The 20,747-nt window shown below is 35.0% G+C and overlaps 1 protein-coding gene across 3 annotated transcripts in view; it reads left to right on the forward strand.

Moving 5' to 3' along the window:
- The first annotated feature begins 17,275 nt into the window (after positions 1-17,275).
- Tusc3 (tumor suppressor candidate 3) overlaps positions 17,276-20,747 on the forward strand; it is a 219,032-nt gene continuing 215,560 nt past the window's right edge. For all 3 annotated transcript variants that reach the window (XM_027954702.2, XM_027954703.2, XM_071609233.1), the window contains exon 1: positions 17,276-17,575. In XM_027954702.2, coding sequence (XP_027810503.1) covers positions 17,438-17,575 — 138 coding nt within the window. In that variant the 5' untranslated portion in view covers positions 17,276-17,437. The remainder of the gene's footprint in view (positions 17,576-20,747) is intronic.

Consider the following 20,747-nt stretch of genomic DNA (forward strand, 5'->3'; position numbering starts at 1 on the left):
TCTGTGAGTTTCTCTTGATACATACATAGCTTCCTGGTACTATGGCAGGTGATTTTTTTTCCTTGAAAATGGTTTGGGTTTCCATTACCATACAGATTACTTTTCTTAATTAAAGTGGGTAGGTTTATAAATTGGAGCTGAAAGCATTGGGCTCCTTCTTGAAACTCTCTGTTTTGCCATTCATTACTTGAAGTGTTCTGGCTCCCATTCACACTACCATTAACCACAGAGCAAGAATTCTTCTGATTTAGACAAGCTATATTTAGACAAATTAATTTTATTAAGTATAAAATTTCACTCTATTCCTCCAACATTTGTTGAAGAAAATGATGAGTATTATACCATCAGACACAACGTAAAAATGATGGTTTTCCATTACTAAAGTTGTACTTCCAAATAGGTCTACGGCTTTACCTAGTAATATAGGGATGCTCTTATTATTTAATTTTAGAATGAAATTATTAATTTTTTTGTGGTGTTGGGCATTGAACCCAGGGCCTTGTGCATGCAAGGCAAGCACCAACTGAGCTATAATCCCAACCCAGAGATTATTAATTTTATACTCTTTTAAAAATTGTTTGGTTGTTACGCGAACAATGAACATATTCATAGTACTCTGGGTTTACTTTTGAACCATGTGATGTTTTGACAACATGAATTCATTGTACAGTATTCAAATCACGATATATATATATATATATATATATATATCCTCACACATTTACCATTCCTTTATGTTGAACATATTCAAACTCCTTTGTTTTAGGTTTTTAAAAAACATATAATGTATTATCTTTATCTATAGTCAGCCTACTATGCAGTAGAACACCAGAATTTCTCTCTTCTCGGTACCCATTAATCAACCTTTTGTCATCTCCCTGAGCCCCATTCTAGATTTCACTTGTGAATGTGATCATGCAGTAGATGTCTTTCTTTACCTTGTTTACTTCATTTAACCTAATGACCCTGGGCTTAAGTTCTTTTAAATGCAACTATTTTAACTGAATGCCAGCTAGGCAAAAAAAAAAAAATTACCAGTAAGTGATAAAATTTTAGGAATAAGAAATTCTTTGACGACCATCTACTTTGTGGCTCTAGGGCTTTGATTCCTTTCTTCCCTTTTCCCCATGATTGATGTTACTAATCAATACCTGCATCTTCCTTGGGAACCTGTGTTACAGGCTCAGTGGGTTCTTGGGTTTTCTACCAGAAAAATCAGATACAAAAACTGTAATGGAACAAGATCCATTATTGGATCTTCTTGCCAGACTGGACACATGGCAGCACTGACCAAAGCAGTGTTAAGCTGGTTCCTGTACAAAGAATGGAGCTAATTCTGTACATGTGAAAGGGTGGTAGGACTGAACTAGAGTTTAGCAATAGTAACTGGCATTAGTTATATTTCAAAGGTATTTTTCTTTTCGTTGTAAGCACTTCTACCTTGAGGGAAGAATTGCCAGTCAGTCTTCCTGGTACTAAAAGTTCTGTTTCTCATATTGATGCAACATCCTGCATAAACATCTTTGCCCTGTAATAAGGACAAGTTTCTGTATAGCTGTTAAGATAACACACAGGTGGGGAGTGGAAGCAATTGCAAGTCACAACCAACAAACAGGTCCTGGGAACTTGCTGTTTCAGGGACTCCCCCAGATTTTATCCTTTATGTTACTAGTCTTTGTAGAGTAATGGTGACATTATCCTGGCTTTAGTGATGCACCTCGTTTCTGAGGCCTTAATTAAACTGTTGGAGAGTAAACGAGTGAAAAGGCATAAATGGGCACATATGATATTAATAGCCAACAAGCCTTGAGTTAAGTTGGGAAAATAGGGAAAAGCACTTACCATGCTTTTAATAGCTAAGGAGCTTTGTATGAGTTAAGGCCCAGGAGCTCATTTGCCTTTGGGCAGGAGTGACTATCTTTTTCCCCCAAGAGCTTTTATTCTTTTATTCTTAAGGGATGCTGGTTTTCATGGGGGTCCCTGACTATCTCACCTGGACCTCCTCTGAAGAGAGAACTCCAGGCTCCTCTATAAGTAGCTCAGAGTCATAACTTTGATATTATATGCATTTTCCAATTTCTTTATTTTATTCCTTGATTTTTTTAATTTTATAGGTGACAAGCAAAGCAGTAAATTGATTTACTTACAACATCATGAAAAGTTATTTCCATAGCTAAAATGAGAACTCAAGTTGTCTACGTAGTGCTACAGTTTCTGTACCTCATCAAGCTGAGTTCTACCTCAGTCTGCACTATTCTATTCACAATTTAATATGTGCACATGTATAAAGTCAGATATGAACATATGTATGTATATATACCTATTAGGGAGAAGATGACAATAATTGTAAATCTAAATGACCTTGAGAGCTTTCTCATATTTAGTATGAGATAAAACTACCACAACTAGTACATTCAAGGGTTGACAACTGTTGGGTGATTGTAGTTTCTGGAAAAATAACAACATTCAACAATGTATACCTCCAAATGAGATGTTTTTTATATTTCAGTAAATACTGCACCCTAAATAATTGCTAAACATCAACTGTATCATAAATTTCATCTTTGATTAGATATTTCACATTTTGTGCTTGTTTGACTTCTTTTCCCTGGGAAATTGACAGATTTCTACCAATATTGTCATACATAGTCATCCTCAAATAAAAGAGTAAATGATAGAATTTTAGAATTTTTTATTGAAATATAATTCACATGATATAAAATGTACACTTTGAATAATGCAATCCTGTAGTTTTTTCTATGTTCATAAAGATTTGCTTCTATAACCCTTATATAATTCCAAAACACTTTCAAACCCGCCCCCAAAGAAAATCCATACCCATCGGTATTCACTCCCCACTCCCCATCCCAGCCTCTGGTGACCTCTGTTCCACTTGTGTCTGTATTTAACTAGTTTGTGTTCTTTGCATCTGGATTCTTTCACTTACCCTAGAGTTTATACTCCTCAATTAAAATCCCCTTCCAGCTTTATAGTTTGCTTAGTATTTATATTATTTTTACCTTTTATCTTTTAAAAGAAAGTGTCTGTCAATCACAATAAAGTGTGTTTTTAATTTGCTAGATCGGCAATTTACTAGAATCTCAAATTATATTATAGTTTATTCTTATAGAAAGTGATGTTAAGAAAACAGAAGTAGAATATTAGATAGAGACTTCAAAAATAGAAAAAAAAACCCAGAAACTTTGCCAAGGCTTTTTATCAAATCTGTATTTTGTTGTCTTTAATGGGAGAAAAAATATATATATTTTAATCACTTAGAAATTGTCATTTAATTTATTTACTTGGTCACAGTCTTGCTATTTTGTTCAGGCTGGACTTGAACTCCTGCACTCATCCTTCTAAGTAGCCGGGACTATAGGTTTGTACTACTAGATGGGCTTTGGACATTTACATCTTTTTTTTTAATATTTATTTTTTAGTTGTAGATGGACATAATACCTTTATTCCATTCAAGGAAGATGCAGGTATTGATTAGTAACATGAATCATGGGGAAAAGGGAAGAAAGGAATCAAAGCCCTAGAGCCACAAAGTAGATGGTCGTCAAAGAATTTATTTTTATGTGATGCCGAGGATCGAACCCAGAGCCCCACACACACCAGGCGAGCACTCCACCGCTGAGCTACAATCCCAGCTCCCATTTACATCTTAACTAATTAGATTACATAAAGACATCGTCAAATAATGTCTTAAAAAACAATGCTCTGCTTCCACAATGTGTATGTTCTTCTTTTTCTTTCATAGAATTATAAAGAGTCATAAATTAGTACACATTTGTAGGGATGATAACTAGTCTGAGCAGCAAAATAGAACTTTGAGAGAAAACTATGGGGTTAAAGCAATTTTATGTCACTAAAGATTTATGCAGAAGGACTTGTGGTATATACCTAAAGGAATATTAAAAGTTAGGAATGCTAACAACCCCTCATTTTTTCATAAAATTAAACATAAATTTTATGCTCAAATTTGCATATGAATGTGAAGATATAACTCCATTAAACATGGAATCAATCTAAATTATATTATTCTCTCTTCTCTATTTGAAAATGTTTATTAAAATAGGCCCATGACATTATAAGTCCATCCTAAAATGGAATCAATAAATGAAATCTCAGTATGCAAATAAGTCACAAAATAGCATTTGCTTATACAACAAAAAGTTATTATAACGATGTTGTGTGGTCCTGATTTTGGCTCATTGATTTGGCTCACTGCTCACTCTGATATACACATCTGCTGACATAAGATTTATCACCCATCTTTTAATTAAATTGTTGAAGCATGATGTAGAAGTCATGATTGTGGGAATAATGATTGCATTTTATTCTCTTATTTGGCTAATTTTAGGATAGTTTAAATATTTTTGAAGATAAAATTCTAATTGAAAGTTATTAAAGATTGTAAATATTAATCCAAGAAGTATATTTTATACAATTAGCATTTGTCATAGTTCTTTCTTAATTATACCTATGTAGGCTTTCAACTAACTGATTATACTTAAATTATAGAAACCTGAAGTTTTAATGAATTAAATTATTATTTAAGTTGTAGAAAGGTAGATATCTGCCTTTAAAGGCAAATGGACTTCTGTTTTATTTTCACATGGACATGAAAATTCTCCAGTTTTTCAAATGGCCTATTTAATATCAAATACTATTGTTGGAAATATCCTCTTTCTTCAAGGAATTATGGAAATACCAAGGAAGGCGAGAGAGAGAGAGAGAGAGAGAGAGAGAGAGAGAGAGAGAGAGAGAGAGATTTTTTTTGACAATAAGGATTTCTGATTTTGTGAGTATATAGACATATTTGAGTATCTTTTAAAGTCACAAAAACAGATTAATGCTACATTAAGATCAGATTTTCCTTCTAGTTGTATCACTTAACATTTTGACCTTGAATAAGACATTATATATACCTCCAAAAGCTTTCATCTTTTCATTTGTAAATGAGATAATTTATGCAAACCACTTAGTCTAGTGCTTGATACAGTTCTAACAAATTATTGGCCATTGTTACCTAATGTTATTTAAATAGTATCAATCTGTATTTCTATGACTGAAATATGGCATGAAACATTGCCACTTCAGTATTGTATTAAGCCTCTGCATTGAGGGATAACAAAATTTTTATTGTATTTACCTTGGAAAATAGATGAAATTTACAGGTTCAACTCCTCCAAAATTGTCTTCAGCCATACAAATTTCTCCCTACCTATCTAATTCAAACCTGTAGCCTATATTGTCTCAACTCAAAAAAAAAATTTCCTTGAAATGCTATCGATTATTCACAAAAGTAGAATAAGTGTTTCCTTGTGTCCTAGTTCTAGGAGATCTAGAAATAAATAACTCTAAGTTGTTGCTCATATAGACTTGTTGGCAGAAAGAAAGAAAGAAAGAGGAAAGGAAAGGAAGCTAGCTAACACAATGAAGGGGCAAAACTGATGGACAGTGCAAAGCCGGAAACAAAGACTATATGCACGTATTTTTATTGGAAGTGATCATAGGGAAGAAGTGAAGGGCAGTGGAAATGAAATATAGAAGAGGGAAGTCTTAAAAGGATGAGTTATCTAGTTTGTTCCAACTATGGTTATATCATCCCATTGGACTGAGATACTTTATGAAATGTTTCAAAATCGATACTTTGTGTTGGCATTGACTCCTTTTTCTCACTGGTCCCCTTCCCCATTGGTCAAGTATAGCTCTGTCACTGGAAAAGTTCCTGGAGAGGGGAACCTCTACTCAGGACAAGTGGGGTTCTTGGATAACATGATGGGAAAGAATTTCATTCAGCCACATGCTGGACAGAGACATGGATTTATTTAGGAGAGCAATTACACGTTCAAGGAAGAATGCAGGCTATCCTGAAAAAAAGAGAGAGGAGGGAGAGAGAGTGGGGGGCAGAGGGACAGAAAAGGAGAGAGAGAGAGATTTGGGGGTAAAGTAAAAAAGACAATCCTCCCAAACTAAAGGCCAAATGTTTTCTCTGATGTGCAGATGTTAATTCACAATAAAGGGAGGGGTGTTAGGGAAGAATAAAAGTACTTTGGATTATACAAAGGGGAATCAAGGGAAGAGAGGGGAAATGGGAATAGGAATGAAAGATAGTAGAATGAACTGGACATTACTATCCTATGTGCATATGATTACATGACCGATGTAATTCTACATCATGCACAACAGGAAAAATAACAAGTTATACTACATATACGTATAATATTTAATACGTATAATATGTTAAAATACATTCTACTATCATGTTTAGAACAAATTTTTTAAAAAAGAAATATACATTCAAGGGAGAATGCCAGCCATCTTGAGGGCAAGAGACTTTAGGATAAAGCAAGGAATACAGGTCAACTCTAAAGGGAGAGACAGCAACCCATTGTTCTACAATGTCTGTATTTATAGAAGAATGGTAACTAGGGGCTGAGCTGTAGGTGGAGTCAGGGTGGAGTTACACAAGTTCTCACCAGTTTTTCTAGCACTTGAGTATTACTATCATTTACTTTTTGCAGGAAAAGGAATGAACTCAGGCTGAGTTGCTCAGTAATGCCTCTTTTGCATTCCAACTGGCCACATGGGAATTTACTTCTCTTTTTAGACTCAATATTTCTTTTTCTGTATCCTTAGATTCCTATCTCAGTCCCATGGCTTTAACTCCCTTGCACTCTCCACTGGTATATAGCTGAGTGACTAGCTGATCTTGCCAGTAATTCAAGCCACAGGGGTAGGAAATGTGAAGTATGTTCCAACATTCCAACTTTCCAATACTCCAGTCCCTTGCATTTCTGGAATCTTCACCTCAATTACTGTAGACTTTTGTGCCCCAGATTCAAAGAACTATCAATTTGTACCAGAACCAGGTAACTTTTCCAAGTCATTGACCTCAAGTTATGAGTAAGTGCTTCCAAGTCAATAAATCCTCCTCCTCCTCCTCCTCCTCCTCCTCCTCCTCCTCCTCCGCCTCCTCCTCTTCCTCCTCCTTCTTTTTTTCCTAGTCATGCAGGGCCAATGCATTCCTGATCCATCTTCACACGTTTCACTGATTTCTGCCTAGTTACTATCCAGATTGTGAAATAAATTTGGTGTGTAAACTATTTTCTTCCAAAGCCAGGGCTATTTCCTAATCCATTTGTACAAAGTTCTGATTCAAGATACAGGACTGTAAAACAGTAATGAGAAACAAATCATTTTGTGAGACTCTGGTTTCACCCTTTTGTTGATATCTCTAGACAAGAGGAAGCTTCTTTCCTCTAGCAAGGTGATTTTCTCTGTCAACCTCAGGCATTTCAGTGACTTTAAGATTTTCAAGCTTGTACACATAAATGCCCAGTTTCAGGGATGAAGTGCAGGTGCTTTATATGAGAAAAGAGGGGCAATGATAGTGAAAAAGGGAAATACCAATTCAAAGATATACAATCACCAAAGAGACTGATGCAATATGACCTTTTGAGAAGTTTTGTGAAAGGCTTAGAAATATCTGACAGTGCAAAGACACTGGGAAACATCTAACCACTGGTTCTCATATCCCAGTGGTCAGGAGGTACTCCACAGTGTGAGTTCTCCTATACTTATGGGTGTCCCTGAGGCAGGAGGTAAAAAGGATGTGAGACAGTCTTAGTTGAAGTACTGCCCCTTGCATCTGTGTAAAGCCTGGACAAAGTGGTGACTTTCAGCATGGCTTAGATAAGTAATTGGTGGGGAAGGGGACAGCAAGAGAAGATTTGAAAATGGCACACAGAGAAGTTTGATGTAGTATATTTTACACTATATATTTTTTCTTTATCCTTTACAGCTTATGTACTCTTCATGAGTACTTTTTTCTCCAAAACATGTCAGCTCTTTGAAGACCACATCTATTTGTTATTTACTAATTACATATTTTTATTTGTGCATTATAACTATATGTAATAGTAGCATTCTTTGCTATATATTTGTTCATATATACATTATAATTTTGTCAATATTGTTTCCCCATATTTCCCGTTTTTCTTCCTTCCTCTCTCTCCCGATCCCTTATCTCTATTCAACTGGTCTGAGTACCACATCTATTTATATTACTTATTTTTAAAGTATTTTTTCAGTTGTAGATGGATACAATACTTTTATTTTATTTATTTTTATGTGGTGGTGGGGATTGAACCCAGTGCATCACACATGCTAAGCAAGTGCTCTACCACTGAGCTACAACCCATCCCCTATATTACTTATTTTAAATTCTAGGATGATCCATCAATGTGTGGTGTTCCATGATAATAGCATGTTAAATGATTAATTAAATAATAAATTTATTTTCAGCTTCCCAAATATCTGACTTTCTAAATAACTGGCTTAAATAAAATAATAAGTATATTTACTAGTAGAAGAGATAAGATAAAGTCAAAATAGTGATGAGAGTTTATTTTACATTTTTTTAAGGTACATATATTTTAAATTTTAAACTAGCCTGTAATCCTAATGTTTTAATGGAATGTATTTTTCTTTCCTTACATTAACTGCTGTGATCACAGTATATGTTTAATTTTGTATTCCTTGACGTAGAGATATTAAAAAGGAGTTAATTAGCACTTTAAAGAAATAGTAAGCCTATGCAGTCAACTAGTATCCTTCAATAATTCTACCGTCATCAAGACATAAGAATACTGAACAAAAAACTTGGGAGAATTAATAGACTTAATTCTCAGTTATCATATCTAAAGAAAAGAAGTTGTGACCTAAATAATCTTAAGACTATTTACCTTTGAGTTTAGAATTGTAGGGATTTATAACAATAGTAATTTCTTAAACTCACCTAAAACCCAGGGCTTTGCTTGAGGTGATATTAAGACCTATATATTTTGTTCTTAGACAGGATAGACTATGTGGAAATGATACCCAATATTAGTATTGGGAAGGAGTTACTTAGGTTTAAAATCTTAAATAAGGTAATCTATACTTGAATATTTGTGAACCCATGTGATTTCCTTGTTCCTTTTATATTTTGCAAGTAGATAGAGGAGTAGAGTACTGATAGACTAATTTTTAAATATCCAAACGTGTCTCTCACAAGGATATATTGTGGAGGATATATTGTGATGTATAATTAAATAGGAGAATTCAGCTGTCTTTTATTAAGTTAGAAATTAAGAAGATTGGTAAAAAAATTGCAACAATCAGACCATTCTGATTTTTTGATAAAAATATGCTATTTATGTCAACAAGGAATAGGCTTACTATTATTTTTAAATAGTTTATTTTTTGTTTTATTTTATAATATGGCAAATAGCAACAACTATAGGCAACAAAAATTAAAGTCCTTGGATCCTCAATATTTTTCGGGAGTGTAAAGAGGTCTCCTTATATTGAGATTCGCTGCAATATATCACTAATTGTCCAGTGACAGGACTAGGCAAAGAATTCAGAAATAGAGCCAATGGTGATTGGAAGATTCTGTGAAGACTTCTTGGAGAAATAGAAACTTGCATGGGGTCTTAAGTGACAAGTGGGATTTAAGTATTGTAGAATGGGAAGGATTTCTATGCAATGAAGCTGGTGAGGGCAAAAACACAGGTACAAAACACTGAATGTAGGGGTAGGGAGACCGGATTGGTTTGCTGCAATGGGAAATAAAGTAGAAGCAAAATACATAGAAAACAAATGAATGGTGGGAAAGACAAAGGCTGGAACACAGGACTAGGGATTTAAATTTGATCATATTAGCTATTGGGAACCATTGAACATTTTCAAAGTGTTGGGGGAGTGATATGAATATAAATGGATTCAACTTTATAGAGAGGGAAACTAGTAGAAATCTTATCACATTAGTACATATGTAAAACGATAAGAACCAATGTTGAGGGTTTACGGTTTGAAGCATGAATGATGTGGGAGAGTAGAGCATGAAGGGAAAAAGTACACGGTAGGGATTTGAAGAAAGGATAAACTATTTACAATAATGCTAAATCACTATTTGGTGTTAAAGATGCTCCTGAATCATAAATGCAAAATGATATTTGATATAACTTAAGTATTTTTTATTTTTATATTATTAGGATTTTAAATTATGTGAATATGTAAACAAAGTATATGAAAGATTTAAAAATTAATTTGAATAACTGGTTAATTAGAATTCCTTATATTTTTAACCATGCCAGGTTTACTATAATTTGCACATGGACACACATTATAGAACTGTCTCATTTATTATGAATAAAGTATAGTTCTTGTTGATTTAAAATAGTCACTTCATATATCATTAACCCCTTTCAATGTGAAGCTTGAATGCTTCTGAAACTTACTTTATTCTCAGTTGGAAAAGCACTATATGCAAGAACTAAACCACTACTGAGAAACAGTTTCTAAGACTGGAATAAATAAATTCCTTGCTTAAAATAATGTGGTTTGTTTGTTTGTTTCACTCCAACATTGTGCACACATTCTCCTTTTCTGTCCTACACACACACACACACACACACACACACACACACATATCCATTAAAAAATGAACAAATTATTTTTTGGAATATAGCCAATGTAGATTAAGCCCATTAACTAATAAATCGGTACCCTTAAAATTAGAGCTTCCTGGTCAGTCCTGGTTTTAGTACAAAGAAATATATTTAACATATTTCTTCATAACCAATCTAGCCCTCTGAAACAGATGATGATGAAATATTGCAGGAAACCAAATGGATTTGTCATAATATTCTACCAATAAAACTTAATGACTGGTTATAATTTCAATTAAATATTTCATTTTGTTAATATGAAAAAAACCTCATCCACAGCTCAGCATTTGTGGTGTTAAGGAAAAAACCTATTCATCATTTCTTTCCTTGAAAATGACAAGGTTAAAATGAACATTTATTAGGTGAAATAAAATTATTGGCATGTAAGTTATTACCTCATTTGATGAGTGTAGGAAATAAATTGAGAAGAAAGCCATGTACTTGGAGATTCAGCATATGGTTTACTCATTAATTTTAAAAGTTCAATTCAAACTTTTATATATAATTCAAAAGAAAGGGATAATTGAAAGGAAGTCAGAATATGTTGAATTGGTCATTTGTACACAAGCAAATTACAGCATTTTAAATCCAGGAGAACCACAAATCAAAATACGCTGTTAAGTATTCTGTAGCAAACTCACATCTATCCGAGCCCAGACAATTTGTTTGGCATAATAAGGATAGCAAAATTATCTCTGTTGCTCACCTGGCTTCATAGTTTCCTTTCCAATGCTTCCCTGGCTCTGTAGAACCCTTTTTCAATTATTTCCAGAATCTTAGAGATACTCTCTAAATACTCCTGTGACCCTCTTGGATTCTTTTCTCTTTTTAAAAAAATTGCTACAGATGGCTTAAATTAAATAGCGTCAATCATTTGTCCATATTCCTACCCTCTCTCTGTATAATTTCATTAAGATAAAGTGAATCTTCCTAGTGAGTCTTGGAAAACTCTGAATGCACAAAAAAGTAACCACCATTGGATTTTGACCTCAGAATATCTGATATACCAGAATTTAAGAAAATAATTCCTTCCCTTTTTCCCCTTATTATTCTTCCCTCCTTTGAGTTACTAACCAATTTACAGTTCTTTGGAATTATATTTCTTGGCCCTTATGTATACTCTACAGGCCTCTTTAGATACATGGAACTGGCTTGAACAAATAAGTGAGATACTGTTTGAGATAACCAAATGTTCAGCATAACTATACTGCATGCTGGGGGTTGTTTCTGAAAACATCTCAACCACAAATACTGGTTAAAATCCAATTGCACAGGTGCTTGCTCTTTGTATGATCATTTCAGTTAGAAAATACTTTATTGGACTATTCCTTAATACAATGTTTTAAAGATAAATTTATATTGGCCTTGGCAGAAATCCTAGGGCAGAAATCAAACTAGATAAAAAAATCAAAGCATTTTATAAATGTTACCATTATATAAAAATGAGAATATTTTAATTTAATAGTATGGAACGTGGCTTTAGGTTGAAAATAATTTAATTGCTGTTCATTGTATGAACATATTACTTTGAAATTTCAGTTATACAGTTTAAAAATAATTGAATGAATTCATCATAATATACAAAATCACTTTTATGTTAGAATATTTGTAGAAAACAGTATGGAAACTTAATCAACTGTTTGAAAACTACTATTATTACTAACCTATTATTATGTTTAGGGAAATGAAAAAAGGCAGGTAAGTTTAAATATGAATGACTGATATTTCCAATTGTTGGTTTTTAAGCTATATTTTTTTTGGGAGTTAAGAGGTTTTTCCTTTAAAAATGCATTCGTATGTACATGTTGACATCTATATAATAGTTCTGGAGACAAAAAGGTTTCTGCTCTGCTATGATGTCACAGACAATATCAGGAACTTGGAGCTGAATTCTGCGCCCATCCTTGTTCTTGGTATTTGATTGTTTACCCATCTGTTAAAGAGACACTTTGACATCATTGTTCTGCTTGTTTCTCTAATGGGAACATGCTGAAATTTCTGTGTATGCTTTTCAGAGATGGATATTTCGTTTTTGCCCCTTCTCTTGTATTCACCCAGTATCTCACATAATGGAGGATTTATTGTCTGGAATTCAGTCAAATATTTATTGAGTACCTACTACCATAATGGAAGTTAATACATAGATAGCATTTACCAGGTTTTAGATGCTATTCTAAATACTTTGCATGTATAGACTGATTCCGTCTTCATGGTACATTATTATCGTCATTTTCCAAGAAAATAAATGAGACAGAGATGGGGAGAAACCTGTCTAAAGTCATACAACTAGAAAGAGTTAGAACATGGACTTTAGCAAACACTCTACTGTGATTGGCACGGGGAGAACAAAGATGAACACAACACAGTCCCTGTTCTCAAAGTATTTACTATTCAGCAAGAGGGAAACTAACATACTTTTAATGTAACTGTAAATCTAGTAATAATAACACTAGCAAATACTTATGAATTTTATATCTATTCTGAAACCTGTAATCATCCTTTTTTTGTTATTGTTTCACTCTCACAAGAATCTTATGATTTTCTTTTTTTAGGAAATAAAGATAATTTTGCCCCATGTGGGAAAGAACAAACCACTCTTTGATTGTCAGTTTGAAGCTGGTCTGGCTCTGAAAACAGTCCCCTGAAAACCAGAACACTGAAGAGTTCTTTTGGATATCAAATATCTCACAGAATGTTACTTTCAGGCAAAGCTACAAGGGACCGTGACAAAGCAAGATAAAATTGAGTACTCTCCACCATCTTGTCAGAGCACAGATAAAAACAACAACACTGACCAAACAACAAAAATGACCCATCATCCAGCTTTCTTGGATAATATAATGTGACTGCTCCCCTTTGATCAATTGTAGCTTTAGATCTACTTTGTTCTTTCCATTTTCTAGACAAAAATCAGTAAGATACCCTACATAAAATCTTTCATTTCTGCCAGATTCGAATCAAGCAAAATCACACTCCTTGAATCCTCTTGAAAGCATACAAAGAAAGTCTATATGAAGCCCCATCTAATATCCTCTTTTGGGACTTCTCACAGTTCCTGTAGGGTTGCCTTCCTTGCTGCAATGAACCAATAAATCCAAATCCAACTTGGTTTGATCCCAAGTGTGTTTCTATGGTCTTTTACTCGAGGGTATTAACAGAAAGGAAGGTATTTCAGCAAGGATGTGCTGCTGGAGCAAGACCCTAGACACAGTTTACAATGTGTGTATTGGAGGCCCCTGGGGAGCTTCTCATGTTCAGGTATTCCAGTTGACTCTGGCATATGTTCTCATGGGATTTTTTTGGTTTTTGGATCAGAATTTTATTGTTTCTCTTTGAAATTGTTCTCTGGCCTTGAAGTTCTACTTCTATGGTCTACTGTTTAGTGTTTTGTCTACATAAGGAAACGTCATAAGGAGAAAATGGATATAGACCTGCATTGTCTGTTTTTGAGCCAGTGCCAGGGAAGGAGGAGTTCAGAAAATATCATTAGATTGGTGTTCTTCAGATAACAGTTGCCAGGGTCACCATTTTAGAATCTTAAAAAGGACTTTTCTCTTAGTTTTATGAGAAATGACTTATTTAATTTCATCTCTCCAGAGTCCAGGTTTTTTTTTTTATCATGTCCCTGATCACTATAAATTAGCTTTTGCCAAATTCCAGATACACATAATTACACAATTATCAACCTTATGGACCCCTTGAGTTCCCATGTGGTCCTCTTAATCTAAAATTGCACCTTTTAAGCCAAACACTTGTTTCTTCTCTGTTTTCTGAATATAAACAATACTTAGGCTCTGACTGGTAAAATTTCCCAGAGCAATTCAGAATTGTAGTGACAACTGGGGGAACTCTGACATCAGCAAAACATAAAGCAGGCAGTATTTAGAGAGTGTGCATAAAATGTCCCTGTCTCATGGCATTTGTGTTAGGCTAGAAACAAAATGAATATAAATGGTATGATGTCAGGCAGTAAAAGGCCAGTACTATAAAAAGTTTGGGTGCGTGTAAAGAGAAAGGTGTTTATTTTTTAGATACGGTCATTTGAGGGTCTATATAGAGAGATCATTTTAAGAGAGGTAGACCTTGGCCTGAATAAAGGGATGAAGTACACCAGGTGAACATCTATCTAGGTGAAAAGGGTTACAACAAAGAGAAAAGCAGTGCAAAACCTAGTATAGAGTGTATATGGCATTTTTTTTTTTTTTTTAGGGAAAACAAAACAGCTGGTCTGGCTGGAATACTGTGAAAAAGCAGAAGAAAAATAGAAGATGAATTTGGAAAGGTAGCTGGGAACAAGGTAATGTGAGGTTCTGAGGGCATGGAAGATTTTGTTATTTCTAGTGTAGACAGGGAAGACACTTTGCACTGATTTATGTATTGAAGGAGTCACCCTGGCCGCTTTACTAACAATAGAAATCAGGAAGGTAGCATTAATGACTCTTGGATTATGCTGGTCTAGGATGTAGTTAAGATTGTAAGAAAAGGAGCATCAACAAATAAAGCTGTCCTGTGTTGTTCTAAAGAATGCTAGAGTTACAAAATGGGAAAAGGAAGGTCAATTCCTAAGACATTGAGAGGTAGGGTAAATTGGAAAGTGAATGTGGATGGCAGCAGGATTAGAGGGAATTTAAAAAAAAAGGAACGCAGATGTGAGGCTCTGAAAATCCACAATTGGGACAGTGGTACCAATAATTACACAAAGGGATTTAAAACAAGTTTGGGAAAAGGGGAGATAATGGATTTTATGTTCACTATATTTAGAAGTAGGGGTAGAATTGATAAAGTCATAAGTTCACTCAAATACCAAAAGTTGAGGCTAGTTTCACAGGTCTCAAGGAAAAAACAAGGGGCTATACTTTGGGAGTGTTTTAGCAAAATAGGCAGGAGGCTATTAGCCAGGAGTTGTTTCTATACCAGAACTCTAATGTAAGCATACTCTGAGTTGCCTTGGAAACATTTCTTGTAACCAATTAGGGAAACAACTACTATAAATGGAACCTCAGCCAATCACAAGCACCCAACAAGATGACTGGATACAATCACCCACCCCCAAACCATATCTACCTAGGGTGAATGCCTAGCTGTGGATATCAGGCAATTTCCTTACTTTGCTATTATAATAAGCCTTGCAAGTTGTCTGCTAATACTGCTGGAGCTGAGCTCTCTGAACTTTTTCTGGTTTCGAGTGCTGCCAGATTTATGAATTGTTCTTTGTTAAAATAAACTGTTCAGTTTAACTTTTTCTTTTAACAGAGTGATAACTAATATAAGCAAAATGTTCACATAATAATGGGAAATGAAAAGCCTGGGAAATAGGAAAGAGAGATTTATTTGTAAATGCCTTTTAAAAATGTGATGTAGCATAAACATGACTATAGAGCTAGACTGCCAAAGTTCAAATTTCTGCATCAACCTTTTCTAGCTGTACTATATAACCTTGGATAAGATCGTCTGGGCCTTTGCATTTGAAAATTATTATATTAGAACTTCCCTGATAAAAGTGTTGTCGTGCAAACATTTTTGATCTGGAGGCCTTGAAATTTCATAACATCTGTAAACATTGTAATGGAAAATATTATAATCCTATTTCTGTTAACCATTTACAAAATTTGATTCCTTTCTTTACAAAAACCCCATATAGTGTTAGTATCTATGACTTTGTTTCCTATAGAAAGTATAGATATTTTCATATTGCAATACAGTGGTTGCAGACATCATGAAATATTGTGATCACTGTTACTTCAAAATTACCAAATTTATTGCAACTGCTGTTAGATTGCATGTGATGACTGAACTTATCTATATCCTCATAACATTTAGTTGGCCAAGTCTCCTGTAATTTTATGCCTCTTGGTCAAACACAATCATGTTGGGTTGCCTGAATGTTTATAGAGTCACACATCTATATTGCTGTCCAATATCCACAAAATACAAATATTAGTTCATCATTATGAGGAAGGAGGAGAATTGTTTTAATTTGATATTTCCATTATGATGGATTCTTTGGAAATCTTATATATTTAATTTCATACATTTAAAATATTATTTTCAGATTAGGTCCATAGGGTTAACCCCATTATCAGACATGTTCATGGTACAAGAAATCTTGAGGTAGAAGAATAAAATGAGTAAGCATGACAACACCTGGCCCTTATCAAAAGTTCAATAAAATGCCTGCTACTATTCTTAAAATTTTAGAGGACAGAAATTGAGTTAAATTCTATTCATTCTTGCATTCAAATCAGCTAGAACACTGCTCTGTCCATTGGCAATCAATAAACACTGAAAGAATGAAGCCAAGTCTATGTTGGCTTCTCAGGATCTTCAGTTGGGGTTGGAAAACAGGTGTCAAGTTGTGGGCCCACTTCTTATGCATCCAGGGAACTCCAGAGTATGTTAAGAGCGCCTGAGGGTTTACGGAGACACATATGTGTCCCTAAACTTATCCCAATAAGAATACGACTGCCAGTGGCTTAGAGGGGCCAGATTCTTAATTCTTCAAAGCTTTCCATCACCCAAGAAGGCAACCAGGTAAAGTGTTGGACTGAGAAGTCCCTTGCTTATTCCTGGGATCTAGTTTCAAAAGGACAGTTTCTGTTTGAGCAAGAGTGACAACAGCCTCTCTTCCCTATGTGGGGCACAGGGTACTTTCGTGGTGAGAACTCCGCGCCTCACGCACCGAACCCTCGCTTCCTCGCCACGCCCACTTCCTGCCCCATCCAGCGCCTTTCCAGGTCTCTCTCCCGGTGAACCGGATGCGCTGTCAGTCTCCTCCTCCGTGTCCTCGGCCTCCACCCAGCTCCTTCGCTGAGCCGCTGCCACCCCGAGGCCCCAACCAGGAGGCTCCCGGCGGCTGGCCTGGCAGGTGTGGGGCGCAGTAGGAGCTGGGCGCTCACGGTTACCGCGCGTGGAGGAGACACTGCCCTGCGGCGATGGGTGCCCGGGCCTCTCCTTCACGCCGGAGACAGGCGGGGCGGCGGCTGCGGTACCTGCCCACCGGGAGCTTTCCCTTTCTCCTCCTCCTGCTGCTTCTCTGCATTCAGCTCGGGGGAGGACAGAAGAAAAAAGAGGTAGAATGAATCCCGTTGGCTTTCTCTAGTGGGCCTGGGCGGGACACGTTGCCAGGAAGCCCCGCTTCGTTGCTAGGCAGCAGGGCTGTGGGGCGTGGGCGGTGGCAGCCGCGTGGGTGGAGGCCTAGGGGCGGGTGCTTTGCGGTCTGCAACCTTTTAGCCCAGTACTGTCCTGAAGGAGAAAGGACGCGTCCGCTTGGCTGCCCTGGGCTGCTCCTGGGAATGTCACTTAGGACCACTGAGAGTCCCTCTGTGTGCAGGCCGAGCTTTGGGCGCTGGTGTCGCTGACAGGGGTGTGGTGGATGTGAAAATACCCTTGAGAAGTATTTATAAAGCCCCAGGAACTATTTAACTCTTTATTTTTCTCCCTTTCTAGATTAAACAGAATATTGAGAGTGTTTTAAGTTTTTCTCTATTCTGAATTATACCTTCTAAAAGTGTACGTTTATTTTTATTTTAAACTCAGTGTATAATTGTGAAATAACCTCACATTATTTACGTTATGCACATTTTTGGGTGAAGTTCAGATCACCTGATTTCAATCTTAGTCTTTGGGCAGAGTGAGATTTGAAATGACTGTGTTTAAAGTAATTGTAGAGGTATTTGTGAATTCGGTTATGCATCATTACTATGGATGATTGATCTAGAAGCTTCAGAAGAAAAATTCAGTGTTTCTAATTGTGGACCGTTTTGGTTAACATACTGTTTATATAATCCAAGATGGTTTTTCTTTGGTGGAATTACACAACTACACAGGTCTCATAATTTGAATCAAGGTATTGCCAGAAATTTCTTAATAGCTGGATAGAGAGTGAAAAAATAGTATAACTTTCGAAGTAATCGTTTTGTCTTTTCTCATTAATCATTGCAGAAAAAACTGTGGTCAATATTAACTTTTTTTTTTTTTTTTCCTTTTGGGTCCTGGGGATTAAACTCAGTGGCACTTAACCACTGATCCACATCCTCAGCCCTATTTTGTATTTTATTTAGGGACAGGGGCGCACACTGAGTTGCTTAGGGCTGCTTTTGCTGAGGCTGGCTTTGAACTTGAGGTCCTCCTGCCTCAGCCTCCTGAGCCACTGGGATTACAAACGTGCACCACCATACCTGGCAATATTAATGACTGTTAGTTTTTTGTTTTTAATTTTAGCATGAAATTAGGCCATACAAAATTTCTTGTGGAGTTTTGACAACAACATTTAGAGAATCACTAGTTTTGTTACAGTTGTATTTAGAAATATAAATTGAAGATATATTTTTAATACTTGGTATTTATATGCTATATTTCGAGAGTTCTAGGTTTTATAGTTGATGATGAGAAAAGTAGAAGATTGAGTAGTAGACTTTTTTTTCTTTTTCTTTTTTTTGTGAGTTACCAGAGCAGAGAGCAATAAAATATGATGAGGAATTCTGATGTTTTACCTCCTGGGAATGTCACTTAGGACCACTCTTTAAACTGCAGGGGGAAAAAATGCAAAAAAGGGTACAGGTTCATGGCATCTTAGTGTCTCCATTTGTAATATTATTTGAATATGTAAAGATGATACCAGTATAATTAATTAAATCTAAAAGTCAGTAATATATTTCCATTAAGATATATTTTATAGAAGGTATTTTTAAAATGAAAAACTGGGGAGAACAATGCTGAAGATTGAAAACGAGCATCTTCCAAAATTATTCTTTTTCTCATAAAAAGGAGAAGCTAATACTAATATATGGTGGTGTTACAGTAACCATGTATTTTTCTTTATGGAAAAAAAAAGGCATATTAAAAAAACATTTGAAGTTTGATACTTAGGTCTCTGAAGTATTATAGGCCAGTTCTGTATATGGTACTCTGTTAGCAAACTGTGATATCTTCCATTATTGGAATAAAAACATTATACATTGGAAATAATGAGAAATGATTGTTCACCAGTATAATGCTTTTTCAGGGGTACCTCTGTTTTTTTTTTTTTTTTTTTTTTTTTCCTGTATGTGGTTTCTTTCTTTGCTGACATTAGAACCTGATGCCCAGTGTAAGATTTGCCATTGAACCAGAAAGTATAGCAGCTGAAATGTAGTTTACTGCAATGAATATGACTACCAGTATATATCAGAATAGGTGACATGGCATGAAGAGCTTTTCTTCCTTGGGAATCCAAATTGAACTCTAAAGTTGAGTTTGGAGTCAAGAATGAATATTAGTTGCTTTTAAGGAAGTAATAATTGTGGTGGTAGTATTTACAACATGTTTTCTTGAGTCAGACAAATGATACAGTTATAACTCAGTCCTTGATTATATGACACCAGGCAAACCATTTAATGTTGCTGAATTCTGGTTCCTTTTTTTAAAAAAATACAGACATAATACCTATATCTTAGGATCATTGTTGGGATTAAATAAGTTTATGTAGTATCTAGGGTGATGACTAGAACATAACTGATGATCAATAAGTGGTAAGTAGCTATTATGTGTTTCTTATTTAAATAAACATGTTAGTATGGTGAAATTCTAAAATGTAAGATTTTTAAAAAATTATTTTTAAGCTTTCTGATGATAATAAATTATATGGCTTCTAAAATAGATTATCTATTACTTATGATGAAACACTGAGAATTCTAGACTTTTATGTTGAGAATTTTGCACATAGAGATTTTGCATCAGAATTAGTGATACTCCATGCATTTGTGTATATGTATGTGCATGTACACGTGTATGTATTATATATATGTTTATATATATGTAGGAATAGTTAAGTGGATAGACAAAGAAGAGTGAAGATTCTTACAGTCACATTTCTTAATTATATTAAAGACAGTCATTAAAAAGTAATTTTTAATTCTCAAATTCAGTGATGTGAGTCTGGAAGACTTTGGCCTCTTAGTCGTTTTCATTTGTATATTAATGCATTTTGCTTTTCTTTTGATAGTTTTTCTATTTCTTAGATTATTATATCAGTTAATCAGCTTCATTTGGAATTGTTGTAATTTATAATGACCTCTTCTGATTATTTAAACAGAGCTCAAATTGTATAATGAATTACAGTAGAAGTATTGACTTTGTTACCCATCAAAACCAGCTGTTATAATAATTTATTATATTTGCAAGGAATGTAATTAGTTAATAGGCTAGGATATGTAGGTATAATGAATATGCAATATGAAAAGTTGATTTGCTCATAAATGCTTT

Source organism: Marmota flaviventris, chromosome 3 (assembly GCF_047511675.1).
Source record: "Marmota flaviventris isolate mMarFla1 chromosome 3, mMarFla1.hap1, whole genome shotgun sequence".
Classification (NCBI taxonomy): domain Eukaryota; kingdom Metazoa; phylum Chordata; class Mammalia; order Rodentia; family Sciuridae; genus Marmota; species Marmota flaviventris.